General features: G+C 41.0%; 1 protein-coding gene across 1 annotated transcript in view; it reads right to left on the bottom strand.

The window, feature by feature from the left end:
* CLVS1 (clavesin 1) overlaps positions 1-24,233 on the bottom strand; it is a 216,372-nt gene that overhangs the window by 28,435 nt on the left and 163,704 nt on the right. Inside the window, exons 4-5 of the mRNA XM_004047086.4 lie at positions 20,706-20,816; positions 16,371-16,606 (exon numbers count right to left, since the gene is read on the bottom strand). Of these exons, the coding sequence (XP_004047134.2) occupies positions 16,371-16,606; positions 20,706-20,816 (347 nt within the window). The remainder of the gene's footprint in view (positions 1-16,370; positions 16,607-20,705; positions 20,817-24,233) is intronic.

The following is a 24,233-nucleotide window of genomic DNA, read 5'->3' on the forward strand; positions in this document are numbered from 1 at the left end:
CCTAATGCTAAATGACGAGTTAACAGGTGCAGCACACCAACATGGCACATGTATACATATGTAACAAACCTGCATGTTGTGCACATGTACGATAAAACTTGAAGTATATATTAAAAAAAAAAAGACTTGCCCTGCTTCACTGGGAAAATAGAATCCTCAGGAACTTCTCAGCTTTGGGGTGCCACATGCACAGGTGCCTGATTACTGTAAAGAGAGCTTCTTGCTCTTAGAAAAGCAACAACTTCCTCCACTCAGGCTCAGGGTCCTAACCAATCTCACCTGTTTGGTGTTATCAATTGTTCCCTCTCCTACACCTTCCAATTCTCCCTCTTTACTGGATCTTTGCTATTAGCATTGAAATATCCTAATGTTCCCATTTTCAATAAAAGAAGAAGAAGATGAAGAGGAAGACAAAGTCAGAAAATAGAGGAAAATAGAAAAACAACAAAAAAGCCTTCTGGATCCTCACATGCCTCTCCAGATACAAATATCTTCCCCATCTCTCCTCTGCTCACATCCTACCTACTTCTGAGCCCGCTGCATCTTCATAACCACCCATGTGACTCCACCACAGCTCTTGTGAAGGCTTCCTATGACTTTCAAGTCATTATGTCCAGTGGATACCTTTAAATCTTCACCTTACTTGGCTTCTCAGAAGCAGTAAATAAAGTTGATTACTCCACCCTTCCTGAAATCCTTTCTGTTCCTTTGGCTTCTGCAACACCACATCTAGTTTACCTCCTACCATTCTCCATGTTGGAGAATGGTGTCTTGCGCTGTATGACATTCAAATACCGAACATCCTCTCAGCTCAAACCTAGGCACTCATTCTTCTTTTCTTTCTACAAGCTCTCTCTGAGAGTTCTCCTCCATTCCCATGGCTTGCATTTGCTTCTTTATGCCTTTGAGTTTCTGATTTTTCCCACTCCAGAATTTTCTCCTGAGCTTTAGAACAGGAGAAACATGTTCTAAACAGCCTACATGACCACTCTAACCAGATACCACACAAGCCCTCTCATTAATCATGTCCGACACTGAATTCACAATCATCTCCCCAGTCAGCACTGCTTCCAGAGTTCCTTATCTTGGGAAAAGGGTCTGCTTTCCATTCAGCAGCATTGCATCTTTTACATATGCAAAAGACCTCTGGTCATTCCTGAAGCATCTTACCTTCATCCCAATATCCACTTGATCATCAGATCTTGTTTATTCTATTCACTAAACATTTTTGAGTCAATCTTCTTCTCTGTACTTCCAGGCTCAGCACTCCAATCCAGGCTACAATAAGCTCCTACATGCACCATTACTGTAGCCTCATACAGCCTTCTTTTACTACTCTCTCCACCTCCAATTTGTTCTCCTCACAACACAGTGAAAATTTTAATAAACTTATCTATTCATTGCACTCATTTGCAAAAACTTTTCTGAAACTGTCCATTGCTTATAGGACAAAGTCCAATATTCCTATCTGCCCTATGCAGCTCTGCACGGTGGGCCCCTGTGCATCACCCCCGTCATTTTCCCCCTCGCTTTCTGCTCTCCAATGTTTATGGTCTTTTTTTTTTTTTTCTTTTAAATTCCGTGAATTTCAGATGTCGTCAATTGTAGAACATGTCTTCATTTCAGGGATTTTTAATGTGATGGAAAATGCATCTTATAATTAATTGGTAAAACACAGTAGTTCCTGACACTGGCCCTTCCAAATGCAGGGTGTTTGCTCTGAATCCCACTCCCATGCCTCCCCTTTTGCTTGGGGTACTTTTCTCATATTCCAGTTTTCAGCTTATATGTGACTTCCTCAGGAAAGTGCTTCCAGAATTCCACCCAAGACTAGGTTAGGATCCTCCTCGTTACACACCTGTATCCTCATGGTACACTTTAACTTTTCAAAGCACTTATGGTGACCATGAAACAGCTGTTTGTATGGGTAATGTGTTTAAAGTCTGTCCCCCGTCATAGACCACAGACTCAGAGACACTGCAGGGGCAGTGTCCGCCGGGTTAACCACTCTATCTTCAGCAGATAACACCTGCACTGACTTCCTTTAATCCTCACAGCACAATAATAAGGTAGATCTATTATTATCTCCTTTATAGAGAGGAAAAGTAGGCCACAGAGAGGTAGCTACTCAGGTCACACAGCTATTAATTTGAACGCATAAAATCTGATTACTGATTCTGTTCTAACTGCCCTCTATCCTACTTGTGTATAATGTATACTCAATGATTATTGAATGAATGAATACAATTTTTCAAAATTATTTTAAATGTTAATTTTTAATGGAAATTCAAAAACTGGGAGAAATAATGAGACTAAGGAGTTGGTTATTGATAACCTTAGAGACAATTTCAAATTCTAATGAAACATTGATTACAAAGACCATGTCTAATTCCTTTATGGATGGTTGATGATATCTTCCTCATCACTCTACAAAATAGAGTGCTCCTCACAGCACTTACTGTTACACGATTTTTCCTTTCTTCTCTCCTTCTTTTGTTGTTTCCTTCCTCTCTCTTTTTTGTTTCCCTCCTTCTCCTCCCCCCATGTCTTTTTTACCTTCTTTCCTTCCCTCCCCTCTCCAGAAACTATGTCATGAGCACCTATTATATACTAGGGAATAAGTGAGGCACAGTGGTAAATAAAAGAGCATCATCCCCACCCTTGGGAAACATATGATCTTCAGAAAGGAGATATAATACATAGGTAAGCCAATAAATACATAATTATAGAATCGTGGTCCCTGTTAAGACAGAAACAGAATTCAGTGATAGAGACTAGCAGATGGGAAGAGAGGGGCATGGGGAGGGGGACGAGCGCCCTTGAGAGGAGTGGAGGTATAAACTGCACCCAATGAATGAGGAGCTGACTTGAGCAAGGGGAGGAGCATGCTGGAGCAGGGCTGTCCTGGAGCAAGTACAAGCCCTGGGATGCAGAAGGAGTGGATGGAAGCCAGTGTGATGGGGGCTGTGTGTGCCTGGGAGGGGCCTGCAGGAGGCCAGGGGAAGGCTTTGGAGGGAGTTAGGCGGAGAAGCATCATTATGACTTCCAAAATTACACTCAAGACCACAGGGATAACAGTTTAGATTTGAGGGCTGGAGCAAAAGGAGCAACACTAATAAAGACCCAACAAAAATGTAATTGTCCTCCAGGCCAGGGGGCAGGCTCAGACTGGGAGGGGACTGGCAAGCGGGGAATGAGGGCTCCCGTAACCGCAAAGCCCTCTTGGCAGAGCAGGAGGAAGGGAGGTGGGGGTGCTGTGCTGCTAATTCCTCCCTCTTCTTGGCTTTGCTTTCTGTGGCCCACTCCCAAGGTGCTTGGCCATGCTCTGGGTGCAGGGCTCCAAGGGTACAAAAGCCTTGTATTGACCCTATGCAAAAACTAAGGCAAAGAAGAGGGAAAGAGGCAGTATAAGTCTGACTTCTAATCAGGAACTCAAGGCCCCTCCTTTCAAACCACCATGCATAATCATTATCTGCTTCTCTACTAGGGAGTTAGGATTTTTCATTTTTAGTGAGAAAACTTTTATTTGGAAAGAAATCAAAACCGTGACAAAATGGCAAGCCTTCTAACAACGCTGGGAAAGAAAGAAAGGTAATAGCCATCATGCTGTTTTTCTGTGGTGCTCTGCAGTTGACTTTCTCACTCTGCTGCCTTCTGACCCTAACAGCAAGCCGGGAGCTCTTGCACATGTTACATCCACTCTGTAGTCAAGGAAGCTGAGACTCAGCAAGGTTATATGACCTGCCCAAGGTATTATAAATAAAATAACCAGTATAAGAAAATGACCAGATAGGAAAATGAAGACACATAGAAAGGAAAAGACCAGTGTAATCATGGCCTCAAAGTCACAAGGCTGAAACAAGCCAGCGAGATCAGGATGCTGGGCTGTGTACGTGGAGCCCTGGAGGCCTATCATGAACAGCCACAGCGCACAGTGAGGGCGCTTGTTGGTGCTGATCACCATGACAACAGGAACCCTGAGAGGTGCGTTCTAAGTGGGGCTGTGAAGGAGTTTCCAATGAAATGCTCGAAGCTCCACAATGCTCATTTATGGGCTTGATATAAAACTCTAATACCACCATTTGAACATCTTAAGCTCAGCTGATATCTACAACAAAGTTTGCCTAAACCTAAAAAGAAATTCAACCATGGTATGCAAGCTGCACAGTGTTTTTAAGAAAATATTGCACAGAGACTTCTACCATATATTATGTCAAATATTTGTTTTCATTCATATGCTCATTACGGCTCCTAAGACAGATTCATTGCTGGCTAGATGTTAGGCACAAACAGCATCAGCTTAATTGGAATTGGGCAGAATGGTTGTCTACCAACAGCAATATGTCACAAGAAATAAATATTCCTTGTCATTCTTGCCTAGGCTATATCTCCCTTTCCAAATAATTGCATCTGAGCATGGTGCTTCAGCAAACAGGCATGTTTTTCAGAACATAACACAGTGAGTAATCAAACAGTTCATTTTTGAAACTACACCAGGCAGTTTATTCACATCCGTTCATTTCCTTCTAATTCAACTCTATTTCTTTTGTCTGCCAGTAGCTTAGAACTCTTTATCTAATAATTTTTCACATCATTCTTTAAGAGAAAACATGCCCCTGTACCCAACATTTTAACTAGCCCCATTCATTCTCTTATTAACTAAATTCATTATATAGATTTTCCTTCACTCCAATGTTACACAGCTGTACAGGATGTGCTTGTAAGGAGATGGTCCTTTCATTTATGCCACAGAAAAGAAAGCTGTATGTAAGCAGGACATCCATCTCGACCAGATGTACAAGTAATGATGAGGCTATGCAGCTATTTTTCTTCAATCTTTAAGAGATGTTAACAAATTCCTATTGGCATCTGTGGAACACTCCAGTATCCAATAACCAGCATTAAACACTGGGAATTTATGGCTTACCTTAGAAGTATTTGCTTCTAGAAGTGATGATACATCTCAGGCATTAGCTGCTTGAGTAGCAGTGAGACGCCAAAACTAAGAAGTTCAATCACATTTAATTTGGACATCAGACAAAGGCAATTTAGAGGACAGTGGAGACTGCGGATCATTCATTAAGAAATGATGCATTATATAGTGTTGTTGAATGGAACAGCCATATGGAACATCTGTTCCCAAGCCATGAAGTAAAATAGACTCCTTGCCCTGGCTGCTCAGAAGACAACGGTCCTCCTGTTCCCACACTGCCACCCCTTATTCTTTTCATATAGATGATATTTCATGATGATGTATTACCTCTGCTGGAAATGAGTAGTTATCCAGCAAATGCACAAATTCACCCTATAAAAAGAGGACAACATGCTCAAAGATCATCAAGGTCACAGCTAATTCTATTGACAGCTGAAAACAGTTAAGCTGACTTTTACTACCCAGGCAGGGGCCAAGTGGGGAAACATGGCCTAAAATTTCCTTCTGGCTCAGAAATTTGAATTTAATCCGGGCATTCTCAGCCTGCCACCCACCCCCAAGATCAGATGGCTCACCGTGTCATTATGACATCTCAATTCTTCCATGCGGGATCTAGGAGGGGTATTTACAGAACATAAGGATGAAGGTATGTGGCCATAAGAATCAGAAGTAGGTCTTCTATGGCATATGTCATGCCAATTTAGGAAGTCAGCGCAGAATTAATAACTAAAATGTTATGTTTGTGATCTGCACAGATGGTGTAATATTGTCACTTTTTGCATGGAGGTGCTTTGCTGACACTGGTCTTTTGATTCCATGAAACACAGGAGCCTGTGATCTCAGCCCAGAGAAAATGCTCAGTAAATATTTGTTGAGTGGACATGGCCAGGATAGGCTGGCCATTGCTCTCTCCTGGGATTCTGCCCACATTAGAAGACCTCTGCATGATTCTTCGAGGTCACTCTACCTCTGCTTTTCCTCAGACTGTTTGGCCTGGGTGGCTGTGCTGCTGTGTCACAGGCAGAGGGCAGCACCTTGTGGGGTGTGGTATCGCTCCATTCAGCTCACTGGCCACAAAAGGGAAGCTAAAATGTGCTTTTCTGCCCCTGGTAGTTTCTGGAATTCCGATAAGCGGTGGCTCCACTGTCATCAGACTGTGAGTTTCTCTTTCAGTGCTGAGACATAAATGTTTATTTGGTAAGTCCATGAGCTGAATGAGGCTGAAATAGCACATAGTAACTACCTTTTCTTTCTTTCTTTTTTTTTTTTTTAGTCCTTTTACTTATATGGCTGGGATATCAGACTGAGCTCAGGTTGAAATGCAGATGATTTTGCACCAGGGAGGGGCCTCCAGGAAACAAAGAGGATAAAAATTGTCAGTCAAGATTCAGCTTAGTTAGGTTCCATGAACTTAAATTGCTCCTAACTTTCCATTTCAATCACTGGAGTGGCGTTTTCTATACTCTAGTCTCTGAGAGACAAATGTGCAGTGAGATGCTAACAGCTGTTCTACCCAAAAAGAATCCTAGGACAAGATATGTTTGGCGATGCAGCTTTTTTCCTTGTAGAACTTCTCAGTACCTTAGCTATGATAATGAGAGAAACAACAAACAAACATTTTTTAAAATCTTAGTACCACTGTGAAAAGGACACATCTATGCACCATACACTTATATTTTTTAAACTAAAATATTAGCTATGTAAGGAACATATGCTACGTGCAAGACACTAGGCTTTTGGAAAAGCAAACAGCACAGAAAAATCCCCAAGACTCAAAGTTAGGGGCCTTGAGCTTTCATCCCAGCCATTTCACATAAGCAGTAATGAGCAAAAGGTTTGTTTTACATTGTTGTTAATATTCCATAAAACTTTACAGAAATTTCACATTTACCCTCTCTGAGACTAAAATTTAAATTAAATCTAAAATACGTTTGTGTTTATTAAAATTCAGTATCTTAGGATAATTCTGTGAATTAACACTGATTACACTGAATTTGTGATTATTTAACAAATGCAATGTTTTCGGTAGCCAGCCTCTTTCACTGCACACACATACCCTGTGGGGGACAGAAGAGGTCCTTAGTGGTGGAAAGTCTGACGATCCCTAGATGACATCTAAGGACTTCCTCCAGATCTAAACTTTCAAAAGCCGCTAATAAGAAGAATAATAAAATGTATTCTATATAAACTTTTTGTGGAGAATGTTTACCCTGCAAACAGAGGCTTCTGCAATGTGGTACAGCCAAGATGAACCCATTCAAGCTCAATGAGAGGACAGCCTAAAATCCCCACTTTCTCCCCCTGCTGGCCATGGCAGGAACTACCTGCCATTCCTGTATGGTGGGGATATACAGTTTCGATATGGTCCGTACCTCTTCTTTGGGAAACCACTGCCCCTTCCTATAATAATCCTGTTTCGTCCAGGATTTGTACCCGTGCCTGTCCACCAGAACGAACACACTTCTCATTCCTGGAAATCAAACGCACCCTCTCCCTGGCCATGGTGATGGGTTCAGAGGCAGCACAAAGCCTGGCTTTTCAGAGTCCCCCTTTTATTTTTGCCAAGAAATACCGGGAAAGATGCTCTTTGTTTCCTTGAGATCATCAGGTCCATTGTTAATAGCCGCTGTCAGGACTGGCTAAGAATAAATGAAACAAATGAAAGGACGCGTCTGAGAGCAAGTGTGATCTCTAACCTGCTGCAAGGGCACCCGTCATCACTTATCCTTCTGCGTGTTGCATCTAATGAGCACTGTCCCCAGAACTCTCTACCTTTGGATCAATCTGCATTTAGATGGATTCAACTCCAGGAAATGGCTCAAGTTTCTTACCCTCAATCAAAATCACAGGACAAAATTTACATGGGGTTTATCACCAGTAATCTTTTAACAATTATATATATATGTACATGTATATCTGTGTGTATACATACAGATACATATATTTGAAGACCTCTCAAAGTGGCTCATCCTTCACCAGTAGTTACATCATGATAGTGTTTCTGTGTGTGCACACGTGCCTTTTAAATAATATCTATAGGCCAGGTGCGGTGGCTCACACCTATAATCCCAGCACTTTAGGAGGCTGAGGCAGGTGGATCACCTGAGATCAGGAGTTCGAGACCAGCTTGGCCAACATGGTGAAACCCCGTCTCTACTAAAAATACAAAAAATTAGCTGGGTGTGGTGGTGGGCACCTGTAATCCCAGCTACTCGGGAGGCTGAGGCAGCAGAATCACTTGAACCCAGGAGGTGGAGGTTGCAGTGAGCTGAGATCGTGCCACTGCACTCCAGCCTGGGCAAGAAAAGCAAAACTCCATCTCAAAAAAATAATAATCAAATAACAATAATATCTATAGCCATTTTAATTACTTTATCAGCAATAAAGGCAAGAACCAGAAAGTAATTGCTTTATATGGCCTAACAATTAAAGGTCACAAACTCTACATGCTGATTAAAAAATAATGCAGAAATTTCCTGGCAGAAATTTCTGGCCTACACCCCTGAATAAGCCTGTGTGTAGCAGGACTGTTGGTTTCCAGCCCTAAGCCATTCTTTCTTCCTTTTTCTCCAACAAAACTCCTTTCATTTAGGCATTATGATCTCCTGTGAGAGTCAGAAATCAGCCCCTGCCTGAGAAGTCTCCAGTTGTGCTGGACACAGTGGAGAGAACCTGGTTCTTGTGGCCATTACTGAGTCCCTAGAATAACACTCCTGCAGTCACCTGTCTTCAAGATGTCTCCTGTGAAATAATGCATTTTCCTCATAGTTTAAAGCGGTTCATTTGGGTTTTCTTCTTTCTTGCAGTGAAAATAATCATAACTAATACAAAGCTTATTTACTATTCTTTGTTGGACAGTTTTAATGTTGGGTTACCTATTCTCCAAGCCTAAAACATATTCAAGGAGTAAATTAGGTAGGAGAAAATAAGGTGCTTCACACATACACTCCTAAGAACAGAAAACAGCTGATGATGTGGGAGCAAAGAAGTGGACTTCTGAAAAATAAAATAAAATAAGGAATAAGGCCAGGCATGGTGGCTCACACCTGTAATCCCAGCACTTTGGGAGACTGTGGCAGGTGGATCACGAGAGTCAAGAGATCGAGACCATCCTGGTCAACATGGTGAAACCCTGTCTCTATTAAAAATACAAAAGAATTAGCTGGGCGTGGTGGTGCATGCCTGAAGTCCCGGCTACTTGGGAGGCTGAGGCAGGAGGATCAGTTGAACCTGGGAGGCGGAGATTGCAGTGAGCCGAGATCATACCACTGCACTCCAGCCTGGCAACAGAGCGAGACTCTGTCTCAAACAACAATAACAACAACAAGAAAAAACAGGAATAAAAAGTTAAAAATATAAAACTCAGGGTCATTTAGTACCAGAGCAGAGAATGCCACACACCTCAAAAGCCCACCATGGCATTATTGTATTAAATAGCAGAACAATATTGAAATAATTCATTTAGAGGAATTTCCAGCTAAACCAATCATTATTTTGCTTTTTCTACATAAGGGTTGAGCTACAATTATCCAAAGAAGAAAAACAAGAGCTCATTAGAACCACTCATTCACTGAGAGTTCCGGGAGTCTTGGCTTTTACTCTACATGGATACCAGAAAGCATGGGTCGAGAGTGCTTTGGAACACAGTGGCCATCTGTGCCCAAAAGCCAGATTACAAAAGGTGATTGGGTCCCAAGGTCAGTGCACAAAGCCCACTTGAATCCAAATGGACCTGAAGCATGTAGGGAACTACGGGGGTCAGGTAACGGGGTTATGAAAATAGATGATGTGAACCTACTGGAGATTACAGTGCTATTCAGAGGGCAGACCTATGTCATCTAACTCAGAATAAGGAAGTGCTTTTTAACAAGGCCACACCACAGGGAACACGCTGCGCAGAAAGGTGCCTGCCTGTCTCTGGACGGTGCAAGCGGAGGCTGGCTGATGTTCTGTGCTGGAGAACAGACCTCTCTGTTAGGTGAGAGACTGGAAGAGATGACCTGTAAGGTCTCTTCCAATTCTGTTCCCAATTTTCGCACATCCATGTGGGTTCTGAGTGGTCAAAAAGACAATGAATAGTGGCTGCTCTGTTCCTCATCAGTGAGGTGCCTGACAGGAGATATACACCAACAGCAGGGCTGATCCCTCCTCTCCAGTCTCTGCCCATCCTGCCACTGCCTGAAATCTCCGGGCAAGCGTTCAAGGAAGTCATCACAAAGGGCAGCAGCAGTGGGCAGGACATCCTTGTGGCCATGGTGGGGAAAATGAAGTGTGTGCACACTTGCTAGCTTCTCCTGCTAGCTAGTCTTGAATTTCGGCTCCCGTATGTAATGAAATGCAATACTCCTCCAAACCCTGGGTCAGCCAAACCTTCCACATGGAGGCTTCTCTGAGAGTCTTCCTGGACAAAATTAGTGATTCTTCCTCAGAACGCTGTAGCAGCCTCTTGCTTCTCCTTTGTAGTGCCTCTCACATTCTACATTATAGTTATTTGGGGCACGTTTTCTCTTTCCTACCTGGATGAAAGATTCTACAAGCAAGAACCATGAGAGCCTTGTTAAAGACAGGGGCTTGGGGGAGGAATTGGCTCTTTCTATCTGAGAGCCAACTAATCGGTTTTGAAGCAATTAGACAAGTGTACCACGGATGGGTTTTGGAGCTAATAATATTCATTCAACATTAATATTAATTCATTCACATATAGGCATACTTTGTTTTACTGTGCTTCACTTCATCGCCCTTTGCAGATATTGTACTTTGTACACCTTGAAGGCTTGTGGTAATGTTGCATTCAGCAAGTCTATTGGCACCATTTTTCCAACAGCATGACTCACTTCGTGTCTCTGTATTACATTTTGGTTATTCTCACAATATTTCAAATTTTTTTTTTTTTTTGAGACAGAGTCTCGCTTTGTTGCCCAGGCTGGAGTGCAGTAGTGCAGTCAGTGGCGTGATCTTGACTCATTGCTACAACCTCCACCGCCCAGGTTCAAGCAATTCTCCTACCTCAGCCTCCTGAGTAGCTAGGACTATAGGCACCCACCGCAAAACCTGGCTAATTTTTTTTTGTATTTTTTTAGTAGATACGGGGTTTCACCATGTTGCCCAGGATGATCTTGAACTCCTGAGCTCAGACAATTCTCCTGCCTCGGTCTCCCAAAGCAGTAGGATTACAGGCTTGAGCAACTGCACCCAGCCCAAACTTTTTACTATTATTATATCTGCTATGGTGATCTGAGATAAAAAGAATTTGTGATGTTACTATTGTAATTGTTTTGGGGGTACCGTGAAACGTGCTCCTATAAGACAATACACTTAATTGATAAATGGTGTGTGTTTTCTGACTGCTTCACAGATCAAATGTTCTCTCATTTTTCTCCTTCTCCTTGGGCCTCGCTATTCCTTGAGACACAACAGCATTGCAACTAGGTTAATTAATAACCTTACAATGGCTTCTAAGTGTTTAAGTGAAAGGAAGAGTTGCATGTCTCTCATTTTAAACCAAAAGCTAGACATGATTAAGCTTGGGGAGGAAGGCACACTGAAAGCTCAGAAGGTCTGAAAGCTAGGCCTCTTGCGTGAAACAGTTAACCAAGTTGTGAATGCAAAGGAGCATTAAAAGTGCTACTTCAGTGAACACACAAATGCTAAGAAAGTGCAACAACCTTATTGCTGATATGGAGAAAGTTTTAGACGTCTGAATAGATGATCAAACCAGCCGCAACATTTCCTTAAGCCAAAGCCTAATTCAGAGCAAGATCCTAACTCTCTTCAGTTTCATGAAGGTTGAGAGAGGTGAGGAAGCTCTAGAAGAAAAATTGGAAGCTAGCAGAGGTTGGTTCATGAGGCTTAAGGAAAGAAACTGTCTCCACAACATAAAAGTGCAAAGTAAAGCAGCAAGTGATGATATAGAAGCTGAAGCAAGCTATCCAGAAGATCTAGGAAAGATCATTGATGAAGCTGGCTACACTAAACAACAGATTTTCAATGACAAAACAGCCTTCTAGTGGAAGAATAGACTTCTTCCATCTAGGACTTTCATAACTAGAGAGGAGAGTCAAAGCCTGGATTCAAAGCCTCAAAGGCCAGGCTGACTTTCTTGTTAGGGGCTAATGCAGCTGGTGACTATAGGTTGAAGCCAATGCTCATTTACCATTCTAAACATCCTAGGACCCTTAAGAATTACGTTAAATCTACTCTCCCTGTGCACTATAAATAGAACAATGAAGCTTGAATGACAGTATATCTGTTTATAGCACGGTTTACAGAGTATTTTAAGTCTACTGACGAGACTTACTGCTCAGAAAAAAAGATCCCTTTCAAAATATTAGTGCTTATTGACAGTGCTCCTGGTTACCCAAGAGCTCTGGTGGATATGTACAAGGAGGTGAAGGTTGTTTTCATGCCCAACACAACATCCATTCTGCAGTCCATGACTTTCACATCTTATTACTTAAGAAATACATTTCAGCTCAGGAGGCTGAGGCATGAGAATTGCTTGAATGTGGGAGGCAGAGGTTGCAGTGAGATGAGATCATGCCATTGCGCTCCAGCCTGGGTGACAGAGCAAGACTCCAGTCTCAAAAAAACAAAACAAAACAAACAAACAAACAAACAAAAACATTTCATAAGACTATAGCTACCATAGATAGTGATTTGTCTGATGGATCTGGACAAAGTAAATTGAAAACTTCTTGGAAAGGATTCACCATTCTGGATGCCATTCTAGAACATTCAAGATTCATGGGAGGAGGTCAAAATATCCACATTAACAGGACTTTGGAAGAAGTTGAGCCCAACCCTCGTGAGTGTTACTCCTCCTTTTCCATAGCCAAACATCTGTAGGATAGAGCCAGTTTTCCTCTGATTTGGCATTAGTTCTGGCTCTCATCTTCCCAACTAAATCTCTGCATCAGCCTTCTAGTGGCTTTTAGTCTCTGATGCACAAACCATTCCCTCGCTAATCCCATGATCCTTATAAAACCCAGATCTTATTATGTCATTTATCTGCTTAACTATACATGTGGAGGAAATAAAGATGGAAACAAAATGACACAGCGTTTTCCCATCACAGGATTATCATTAAAATTAAAGTCTGGTCATATCAAGCATTTTTCCAGGGTATGGAGAAGAAGGTTCTCATAGACAGCTGGGAGTATCAATTGGTGTCATTTGGAGGGCTTTAGAACAGTGTGAACTAAAACTTTAAAGGCACATACCCACCAACTACAGGGTTCTGAGTCTACTCAGAGGAACCTTCCTAAGAAAATGAAGGAGGTATACCAAAGACATTTATTGAATCTTGTTTAGAAAAGGAAAACCTCAAAAACCCAAATGCAAAGCAATGAGGAGATGGATAAACTGTGGTATATCCATGTTCTAAAATGGCATGCAGTATTAAACACATGGTCTACGAGGGGTCTTCACAAAGTTCATGGAAAATGCGTATTATAAAAAATTATGCATGGAGTTCAAAAAATTTTTGTACCAAAATAAACTTGTGCTAACTTGTTATAGCATGTCTGAACACAATCTAGTTTGAGGCACTAAGAAGATAAGACATCAGAAACATCAGGTTTGACAAGAACCTCTATCAGAGCAACATGAGTTCTGCTAAAATTGAAGCAAGAACAAACATCAAATTTATGGTGAAGGTTGAGTAAAAACATTGTGAAATCACTGATGCTTTACAAAAAGCTAATGGGGACAATACCCCAAAGAAATCAGCAGTTTCCAATTGGATAACTCATTTTAGGAAGGGACAAGACAATGTTGATGGTGAAGCCCTCAGTTGTGGACATCAATTCATGTCAATTTTACATCAATTTGCCAGGAAAAAATTTGTCTTGTTCATGCCCTAATTTATCTTGTTCATGGACCAACCACTAACAGCACAAACAATAGCCAACACCACAGACACCTCAACTGGTTCAGCTTACACAATTCTGACTGAAAAATTAAAGTTGAGCAAACTTTCCACTTGGGTGCCAAAACCATTGTGCTCAAATCAGGAACAGACAAGAGCAGAACTTTCAATGGAAATTTTAAACATGTGGGATCAAGATTCTGAAGCATTTCTTTGAAGAATTGTAATAGGAGATGAAACGGTTTTACCAGTGCGATCCTGAAATCAAAGCACAGGCAAAGCAATGGTTACCAAGAGGTGGCAATGCTCTAGTCAAAGCAAAAGTGGGCCAGTCAAGAGCAAAGGTCTTGGCAACAGTTTTTTGGGCTGGTCCAAGCATTTTGCTTGCTGACTTTCTGAAGGGCCAAAGAACAACAATATCTGCTTATCATGAGAGTGTTTTGAGAAAGTTAGCCAAAGCTTTAGCTGAAAAATTCCTGGGAAATCTTTCCCAGAGAGTCCTTCTGCACCATGACAATGTTCCTGCTCACTTCTCTCATCAAACATGGGCAATTTTATGAGAGTTTCAATAGGAAATTATTAGGCAACTACCTTTCAGTCCTGATTTGGCTCCTTCTGACTTCTTTTTGTTTTCTAATCTTAGTAATATTTCAAGGGCGTCCATTTCTGTTCATCTAATGTAAAAAAGACCACATTGACATGGCTAAGTTCCTAGGACCCTCAGTTATTTAGGGATAAACTAAATGGCTGGTATTGTCACTCACAAAAGTGTCTTGAACTTGATGGAACTTAGGCTGAAAAATAAGGTGTTTGTATATATACTTAATATATACACACACATATATGAACTGATGTCCTTGAGCTATATAAGTTTATATTTTGAATTTTTATCTTTAATCTTATTTTTCCACAAATATTTTCAAGCCTCTTCATATGTCTAAATATACTGACGTGGAAAAACGTTTCATAACAATATGCTATGGGCTGAAGTCTTCCTCATCCCCAAGTTCATATGTTGAAGTACCTCAGAATATGACTATATTTGGATATAGGACTTTTAAAGAAGCAATTAAGGTAAAACGAGATTCTATGGGTGGGTCATAATTCAATACGACTGGTGTCCTTATAAGAAAAGGAGGTTAGGATAGAGGCAGACACACACAGAAGGAAAACCGTGTAAGGACGCATGGAGAAGGCAGCCATGTGCAAGCCAAGGAGAGAGGCCTCAGGAGAAACCAGCCTTGCCAACACCTTGATCTTGCCCTTCCAACCTTCAGAACTGTAAGAAAATAAATTTCTGTTGTTTAAACCACCCAGTCTGTAGTAATTTATTACAGCAGCCCTAGAAATTACACAATATTAGATGTTTTTTATGGGTGTGTATAGATGCATGTGATGTATGGAAAACAGAATGACAAAGGCCCACCTCTACAGTGGTTACCATTTGGGAGGAAATGGGATTGAGACTGAGATTGAGAATAGTGGCTGAAGGGGATTTTAGTCTTAAAAAATCAGGTTTCACATCTTATGCTCTCACCGATATGTGAGCTAAGCTATGAGGATGCAAAGATGTAAGAATACAATGGACTTTGGGGACTTGGGGGGAAGAGTAGGAGGGGGGTGAGGGATAAAAGACAACACATATGGTGCAGTGTATACTGCTCGGGTGATGGGTGCACCAGGATCTCACAAATCACCACTAAAGAGCTCACCCATGTAACTGAATACCACCTGTACCCCAATAACTTATGGAAAAATAAAATAAAATTTTAAAAATCAGGTTTTAATTTTTATAATGAGAAAATACTCACTTATCAATCTTTTTAATCTCTCTTTTATGGCACTCCATTGACTATAGTATGCAATGGTCTTCACCACCTGGATCCAACTATTTTTGGAGCTTTATTTCATGTCCAGTCCCATCTCCCACCCTTGCACGCCTTTTTACCACACTAGATTATTCCATCACTCTAATGCCTACATGCCTCAGTCTGTCCCCTCTGCTTGGATTGCTATATGCCATTTCCCAAGCCTGGGTTGCTGGTCTCCAGAGCTCAGACTGAATGTCACCTGCTTTATAAATATGCTGCAAAAGTCTTACTTGGAAGATTCCCTGAGGCATACTTCTCTGTTCTTTTGACATCTTATTCTCATTTGTACCTCTTGTCCCTAATCAGTGCTGCAGCCAAGTAAATGCTCAATAAATGGTTCCAAATAAATGAATGATAGGAACATTTTTTAGCAAGTTGTTTTTCCATCTAGTGTATCTCAAAGGTCCAACATTTTATTCTGTGTGTATTAACAAACTCCCTGAAGACCAGGGCTATAATTGTGGCATGAGTGAAGTCCTAGCCTTTAACTATTCCTTTGACACAATGGGGACAACTATAGTGCTGGGCCAGCCAAGCCCCATTTGTTTTCAGTTTTAGTGAAATCAGCTGAGAATGCATTGCAATTTATTTTATTCAAGTTCTCTGCCCATAAAGGTCTTTAATTAATAATTCACAATAGGTCCAAATAAAAAATTCCATTGACCTCTGACTGGGGAGGCTCTGATAACCCAGGCCTTACCTTTTCATCAGCTTGGGTGAGCATTCTCTCTCCAGATTCGAGGACGTATGCTTCACGTGCATTGCATTATAGGATGTGTGAGTATAGTCATTTTCATCGCTGTAGTCGGGACCGAGTAACGTCCGGGCCCAAGTTCCCATGTCATAAGGAGGAAGAGTTCCTCCAAATTCAGAGGGCAAAAATTCAGGGTGTATTAGCTGGTGAAGGCTGTTTAAATTGTTTCCATGCAGGAAAATCTGTAAAGAAAAAAAAAAGTAATTAGCAATACAAAATCCAAAACATACGACCAAAGATTTCATCTAATACACAATTTAGCAATGACAAATTGGATGCACTGCTGGTGATCACAGTGTTTAAAGAGGCATTGATTTTGTGACTGTAGCTTAGTCTTCATAAAATGTTAATTTATTGCTTAGAAAAGGGGCTGAATTAATAGTCATTAAAAATGAAGTTTATGAACAGATTGAGCATTATTTGGCTGTGGGCCAAATTTACACATACAGTCATCTCCTAATTATCCCTGCTGGTAAAAGGAGTGATGGTGCAGACCACCTGAAACCCCAGCTATTGCTGGATCTCCAGACTGCTCTGCTCTCCCATCTGTGTGCTCTCACCCAGTCCTCCAGGTCCTTCCCCCCTTCCCTGGCCTAGACAAAGTTGCAGCTTCTTCCTAATTTGCCCTGGTGATAACTGCCTATTCTGCTTCTTTCCAACCACCCTCCAATTAATTCTTCAGTATCTGCTGACTGCCGACTTCTGTTTTTGTTTGTTTGTTTGTTTGTTTTTCTGATATGTTCATTTACGTCTTGTTTCCCCACGGGGGAAAATATCTAGAGAAAAAGTTGGTGTTTTCTTACTCCTTTAAAATGCTTCTTAGCTCCTAGGGTGATGTGGGCACAAGGTAGAAGAAAATCAATTCTTATTTAATGGAATCAAAAACCACAGCCTGAGAAGTTATCGTGAGATATTTTTGCTGCAATTTTCCATTTTTGTCTGGATTGGGGACTAAAGTCCAAACAAGTTTGCATCTTCTAAACATACAATACATAGTGATAAAAACTGGTCAAGCAGGAGAGAAGGCACACCTCCAAGTTACAATTATTTCCAGACAAATCCACAAAGTGGATGAGCCATGAATAGATAATTAGCACTGACTACAATTTAGGAGTTGACTCTGAAAGGTGACTTAAAGTGCATCCATGTACTGATGTCAGTTCCCACACTTCTTCATGTTGCAGGCATGAAGTAATTATGTGTAACACATAAGGTGCACCCAAGTATAGGATCATCAGGTATACACACATGCATGCACATATACATACAGTATAACCATGATGAAATATAAACGTGGGCCAGGTTCAGTGGCTTGTGCCTGTAATCCCAGCACTTTGAGAGGCTGAGGCAGGCAGATCACCTGAGGTCAGGAGTTCGAGACCAGCCTGGCCAACATGTTGAAACCCTGTCTCTACTAAAAATACAAAATTAGCTGGGCATGGTGGCGCACGCCTGTAATCCCAGCTACTCAGGAGGCTGGAGAAGGAGAATCACTTGAACCCAGGAGGCGGAGGTTGCAGTGGGCTGAGATCACACCACTGCACTCCAGCCTGGGCAGCAGAACAAGACTCCAACTCGGGAAAAAAAAAATCTATACGTATTTTTTTTTTTTTTTTTTTTGAGACGGAGTCTTGCTCTGTCGCCCAGGCTGGAGTGCAGTGGTGCAATCTCGGCTCACTGCAAGCTCCTCCTCCCGGGTTCATGCCGTTCTCCTGCCTCAGCCTCCCCAGTAGCTGGGATTACAGGCACCTGCCACCACGCCCAGCTAATTTTTTTGTATTTTTTAGTACAGACGGGGTTTCACCGTGTTAGCCAGGATGGTCTCGATCTCCTGACCTCGTGATCCGCATGCCTCGGCCTCCCAAAGTGCTGGGATTACAGGCATGACCCACCGCGCCCAGCCTATATGTGATTTTTAAAATACTTACATAGAGGACCTCAATAATAAACACTTGCTACCTTGTTCTATTGTATTGATTTTAACTCATGATGTAATGACATCATTTAAAGATGAAGGAGACAAGAAGTGCTAATTCTTCAGAAAACTACTGGAGAACTTCAGAAAGTATATCAAAATATCAAAATTTCTGATATTGCAGTTGAGTATGACTGAATTTTAATAAGAATTATTTCTTTTGAAGAAAGTCACTTTTCTGGCTTTTATAAAACTTTTCAGAGGGTTTGTATATGAAACATGCTGGAGCGAAATATCAGCCCTGGTGTTTAGAGAAAACATTTGTACCCCTCCACCCAACATGTCCAGTTTTTGAAGGACAAAGAGTGCCATTAAAGGTGACCTTCCCTTCTGGGGGTCTTGTGGAATGGAGGAATGCAGAAGGAGGAGGCTGGACCCTCTACCTGTTAGAATCTATCCTGTGCCCAAAGCTCCAAAAATGCCCACCTATGGCATGGCAGCAAGTGTCCACCGTGGGAGGAATTCTCTCTCGCTCCAACCTGAATAGAATAAGTTGCTGGAAAGCCTGAAGCCATGTTGAGAACAGTCCTAGAACACTTCTCTGTTCTTAGCACTGTCCTGAGCCCCAGATGGGTTTTAAAACATTTCTGTCTTCTGATCCCAGTGAGTTCTAATTCCTGGTTTCAAACTTGTTTGAGAACAGGGAAATTACCCCTGCTCTACCCCATTGCAATGCTCTCTAAAGGACCTGGAAGCATCTGAGATCTAGGAGTTAGAAACCCTGCAGAGTGTGGGAGGTGGCGGGGAATCCCTCACATTATCAGTCCCTCCTGAATACTCAGAGCTTTTCCCTAGTGTCAGGTACCCTGGGTGTCAGGAAAAGGTGTTGTAGGAGTACCCTAGCCAGGTTCCCATAAGGAGTGGTGTTCCTGACCCAGGAGGTAGCTGAAAATAGAAAGTCTCAAAGATAAGACTGTAGCATTATTCATAATAGCCAAGATATGGATACAACCTAAGTGTCCATTAACAGATAAATGGATATATACCAAGAGGAATACTATGCAGTCTTAAAGAAGAATGAAATCATGTCATTTTCAACAATGTGGATGAACCTAAAGAACAATTATATTAACAAAAATAAGCCAGACACAGAAAAATAAATACTGCATGATCACACTTATATGTGGAATCTAAATGAGTTGAAATCATAGAAGTATAGAATAGAAGGGTGGTTGCCAGGAGCTGAGAGTAGGGGGAAATGGAGAGACATTGGAAAAAGAGGACAAAGTTTCAGTTATATAGGATGAGAATAGATTTTGGAGACCTAATGTACAGTATGGATACTGTAATAAGTAATAATATTGTATTTATTTGAAATTGGCTGAGTAGATCTTAAGTGTTCTCACCACACACACACACACACACACACACACACACACACAAATCATAACTATAGGAGGTGATAGATGTGTTAATAGCTTGATTGTAATCATTTCACAATGCATAGGTATATAAAAACATCACATTGAACACCTTAAATATATCCAATATTTAGTTGTCAATTATACCTTAATAACACTGGGAAAAAAAGAAAAGAGAGCTAAATAGTAAAGATAAGTAAAAGTCACCAAGTCTCATGATGTACCAACTGCATCATGATACATGTTTTCATTAGCTGTCTCATTAGATTTCCCCAACAACTCTGTGATGTGGGTGTTAGATTCCGCAATTTATAAATGAGAAAATTGAGATTCAGAGTGGTTAAGGAATGTTCAGTTACTCAGCTCATCAAAATGCCATGAAAAAGCCCAACTCTGATTGATGGGAAAAGCTGGCTTCCCAAGCGTTATCAATTGATATAATTAAGACTGTAAAAGCCTTCCTCATAAGAGCAGTGTTATTTCCAAAGAAGAATGCTTTTCCAGCTTTACAGGTGATGCAGTTAGCAGTTATCACCCAAAGTTATGGGAGGAAGAAAAATTGTAATCATTCTTCATAGCACTAATACATTTGCAGAACAAAATGCTAGCTACTAAAATATTTTATGAACAGGAAAGCTGCTGGACCCAGTATCTCCCATAAGAATTTACAGTAACATGGGCATCTGGTATTTGCATGCCTTCAAAGTTTCTTTTGGTTTGTCACTGGGATTCCGAAAATAACCCAGTTCTACTGAATTATTAATTAAACCCAGGCCATTTGCAAACTCCAGCTGAGGCTTAAATGTTTAGGGGCTGTAGAAAAACCACAGTGAAAGATAAAGAGAGAAAGAGAGAAAAAGGGGGGAAAGGAGAGAGGAGGGGAGAGAGAAAATAGAAGCACCATAATTGTACCAGGAATTTACATGATGCATTTGTTTTCATTACCCGTTTCCTGGTCTTGTCTTTAAGAAATGGCTTGATGAGTGTGTAGAGAGCATGAATGTACCAGGGCTGGTTGACAAAGTGGACTCCTCCAAAGCGGGCAGGAAAGCTGTCCTGGGGCAGAAAGAGAGAAATGCACACCAATTAGTAAGCACACCTTGTTAGACTGGACCAGCAGGACCAATGCCCCAAAGAACAACCTGTTTTTCCTGCCTGGTAGAAGCTCTAGCTTCAGGATGAGGAGAGGAAGAAAACACACTCACTTCCTAGTTGTTAAGGATGTCTTTATTCCCCTTGTCTCCCTTCTCTCCCTTTGACTCCATGCATAACTTTAAAATTGTGCATGGGTTCCAGGCCTGTCTTTTTCAAATCACAGTTACATGACCTTCTACTTGGCACAGAAGCTCATGCAGCCTGGGGAGTGAGGGGAATCTGAATTCTTCATTGCATTAGGTAACGAAGGCTTACAGGCTCTCAGCACAAGATCTCTCTCTTTATCCTCATTTCCACTCTCCCGCTCCCACCCTCTCCACCGGCTTAATCATGACAGTAACTGAACTTTCTGGGTGAGTGAGTGCTGGCTGTGTAGGAAGTAGTTGCAAAAGGGTTTCAAAGGCTCTTAGGAGATGGAGCTCTGTGGAATCAACCAAATGCTAACAAGGTTATAACAACTTTTTCACACATTGCAGTACTAGCTCCAGTGCACCCTGGGGCACATAGTAGATCCTAGGGAAAAGATACTTGTTGATTAACGGGCTAGCTGATTCCGCTAGTTGAGGGAATATGAGCACCCTTTTCTGCAGATCAACCTATTTCGTAAATACTAGGAAGTAAGAGCATTTAAGAAAAACGATTCCAAATTTAGAATCCAGATCAGGGCAGTAGAATCCAGATCAGCTTATGTTTTAGATGCTAGGAAGCTGCTCTCAGTGCTAATTAGATCTACAGAACACGGGACCATGGCCAGAAAGTCTGAGCTAGTCTTATAAGACCAGGTCCCGAGATCTCCCAATGAATGGCTTCAGCAGATTGGGTTCATCTCAGTTAATAGAATTAAAAAAGAAGGAACCTCTAAATGCTGTATGAATCGTCAAGTTTGCTATCAATTTCATTGCCACAAACATCTTTGTAAAATGTTAGCAAGATGAGATGAAAGCCGAGGGAGTCTGGCTGGCGGAGGAAATGGTTCAGCAGCTAGCTGCTCCCTGCGGGTATATGAGATGCCTCACCCGGGTCTTTTTTAGTAACAAGGAAAAAAGGTTATTAACTTTTTTTCAGAACCCTTTGAGTCTACAGGATCCCCCAGGCATCTTCCATGCCAAGACCTAGTTTCCAGTGTGAGTACATGAAACTGCACTTAAGGGTTGCCATTTGAAAAACTTTAAAAATAATTTTTTCCTCTACCTAGACATTTTAGAGTAGAAAGGCACTAAATATTTTGAAGGCTAAACTGGACAATATCAGTAAAAGGCCTTTGCTTTCAGAATATGTATATATGTTTTGTTTTGTTTCTTTTATTTTCAAAAACTTAACAGAACGAGTGTAGGGCTAGAGAGATCATTTATACTAACTTGCTATTCCAAAACTAATTGAAGAAATGTAAAGATTCTTAATAAGGTTATCTTTTTTCCTCCAGGTATAGTTTAGGATCTAAAAGTTTTTTGGTTCCTTAAAAAAAGAGACCATTCCCGAAAGTGTTTCCTTTATAATAAGCGCTATTCACTATCATCACTTCTTTTGGCTCCTTTCAACTTCTTATTTAGAAGTAGAATTCATTATTTCACATACTAAATGTGGTTCTGAGGGGTGACAGAAGAAGAATAAGAAACAAGCATTTATTTATAAAGCCAGGGCTTCACTATCTTTTTAATGGGACCAATAAGAGGTTTAGTTCTATTGATGGTGTGTTATATAGTTCTAGGTTACTGAAGTGGAACTCTAAATAATACTTGACAGTAGGCAAAGTTGCAAAATATTAACCTTTTAAAATAGCTAGACATTCTTAGTTTTAGTTTATGAAGCCTCAATCATCAAAGACATCAAAAACTATCTTCTGATTGTGTCAGGGGAGGTTGAAAGAAAAATTATAGTGCTGAGACTCTGTAATTACTCTCTATATTATCCCTGGTTGATGATTCTGCCAGATTGAAGGCATGGGCTTTCATTGATCTGACTCAAGTCATCCAGTGAATATGTGCAGACAAACACAAACACTGTGTCTAGAAGTTCTGAGCTTGCACCAGAATAGAAACAGAATCACTTTTATTCAGGTACTTCCTATACAAGTCACATGAAAGGCCTTCTGTCGGATAAAGGCAATGTGCAGATGTTCTGGGTGTTCTTGAATGAGCCCAGCCATGCTACTCTCTGTTCTCTGTTCTCTCTCTCTCTCTCTCTCTCTCTCTCTCTCTCTGTGTGTGTGTGTGTGTGTGTGTGTGTGTGTGTTTTGTACAGAGGGGAAGGTGAGGGAAGGGAAAATCAGCAAACACACCCGTCTCATGGTCAACACATCATTATTGGTTGCCTCTTGCCTGATCACATCCGCCAACTGCAGACAAAAGGGAAGTTGTCAGTCACACAAAAGTCTCCCAGAACCCCAAGAGGCCTACCACCCTCCTGGAAGAGCATTTCTTAAGGGCTAGAGCAGATGTATCTCAAGATCATAGGCCTTGGTTCAATGACAGTGTAACACTTTGTCTTTCAGTGTTCTTGGAGACTAAAGAGCATCATGCACCAACATACTCTAAGTTCAAGAAAATGGCATTAATCCTGTACATTTATACATTTGTCAATAAAATATAACATCATTTCAAATTTTAAACATATTTGAATCATAAAAATGTGTCTGCCCCCCAGTTTAAGTTAATTTTGTTTCCTTATTATAAACTATATACATTCTACAAAAGTAAAAAATTGATAAAAACATTATTTGAAAAATTACCAAATACGAGAAGATAAGAAAAAAGAAAAGAAAAAGCCCCTATAATCCTACTGCCAAAGACACACTCTTACTATTTTCTGTTATTCAGGATAGGTTATGTAATGTTATAGTAACAAATAACCCCTGCTTTTTTTTATCATTTTAAACAGTAAAGATTGATTCTTTGTTAACATTAAATGTCTTGCTTGATTTTTGTCTTTCCTGATTAATTTCCTGCTCACACTAAATGTCCTGCCCTGCTTGATTTGCCTGCAGCCAGAGATGCAGCCTCCTCCATCTGGAGCAGTGCTGCTTAACATAGCCCAGGAAAACCACATGGAAGAATCATACCTAAGCTCTTAAAGCTGGCTCCGAAAGTGACATGCTTCATCTGCCGCATTTTAAAGGTCAAACTCATGCCTGGCTTCCAGGGGATCAGAAAGTAAAATCTACCATGTTTCCAGTAAGAAAAGGACCAAAAGTATTGGTGAATAGCAGTAATAATTACCCAAACTCTGCCAAACCTTCACTTCTCTTTTTTTCTGTCCTTTTTAAATGTGATCATTTTTTAATTGAATGTAATAACTATTTTTGATGGCCTACAGTATGTC

The sequence above is a fragment of the Gorilla gorilla genome, chromosome 7, assembly GCF_029281585.2.
Source record: "Gorilla gorilla gorilla isolate KB3781 chromosome 7, NHGRI_mGorGor1-v2.1_pri, whole genome shotgun sequence".
In the NCBI taxonomy this organism is placed as follows: domain Eukaryota; kingdom Metazoa; phylum Chordata; class Mammalia; order Primates; family Hominidae; genus Gorilla; species Gorilla gorilla.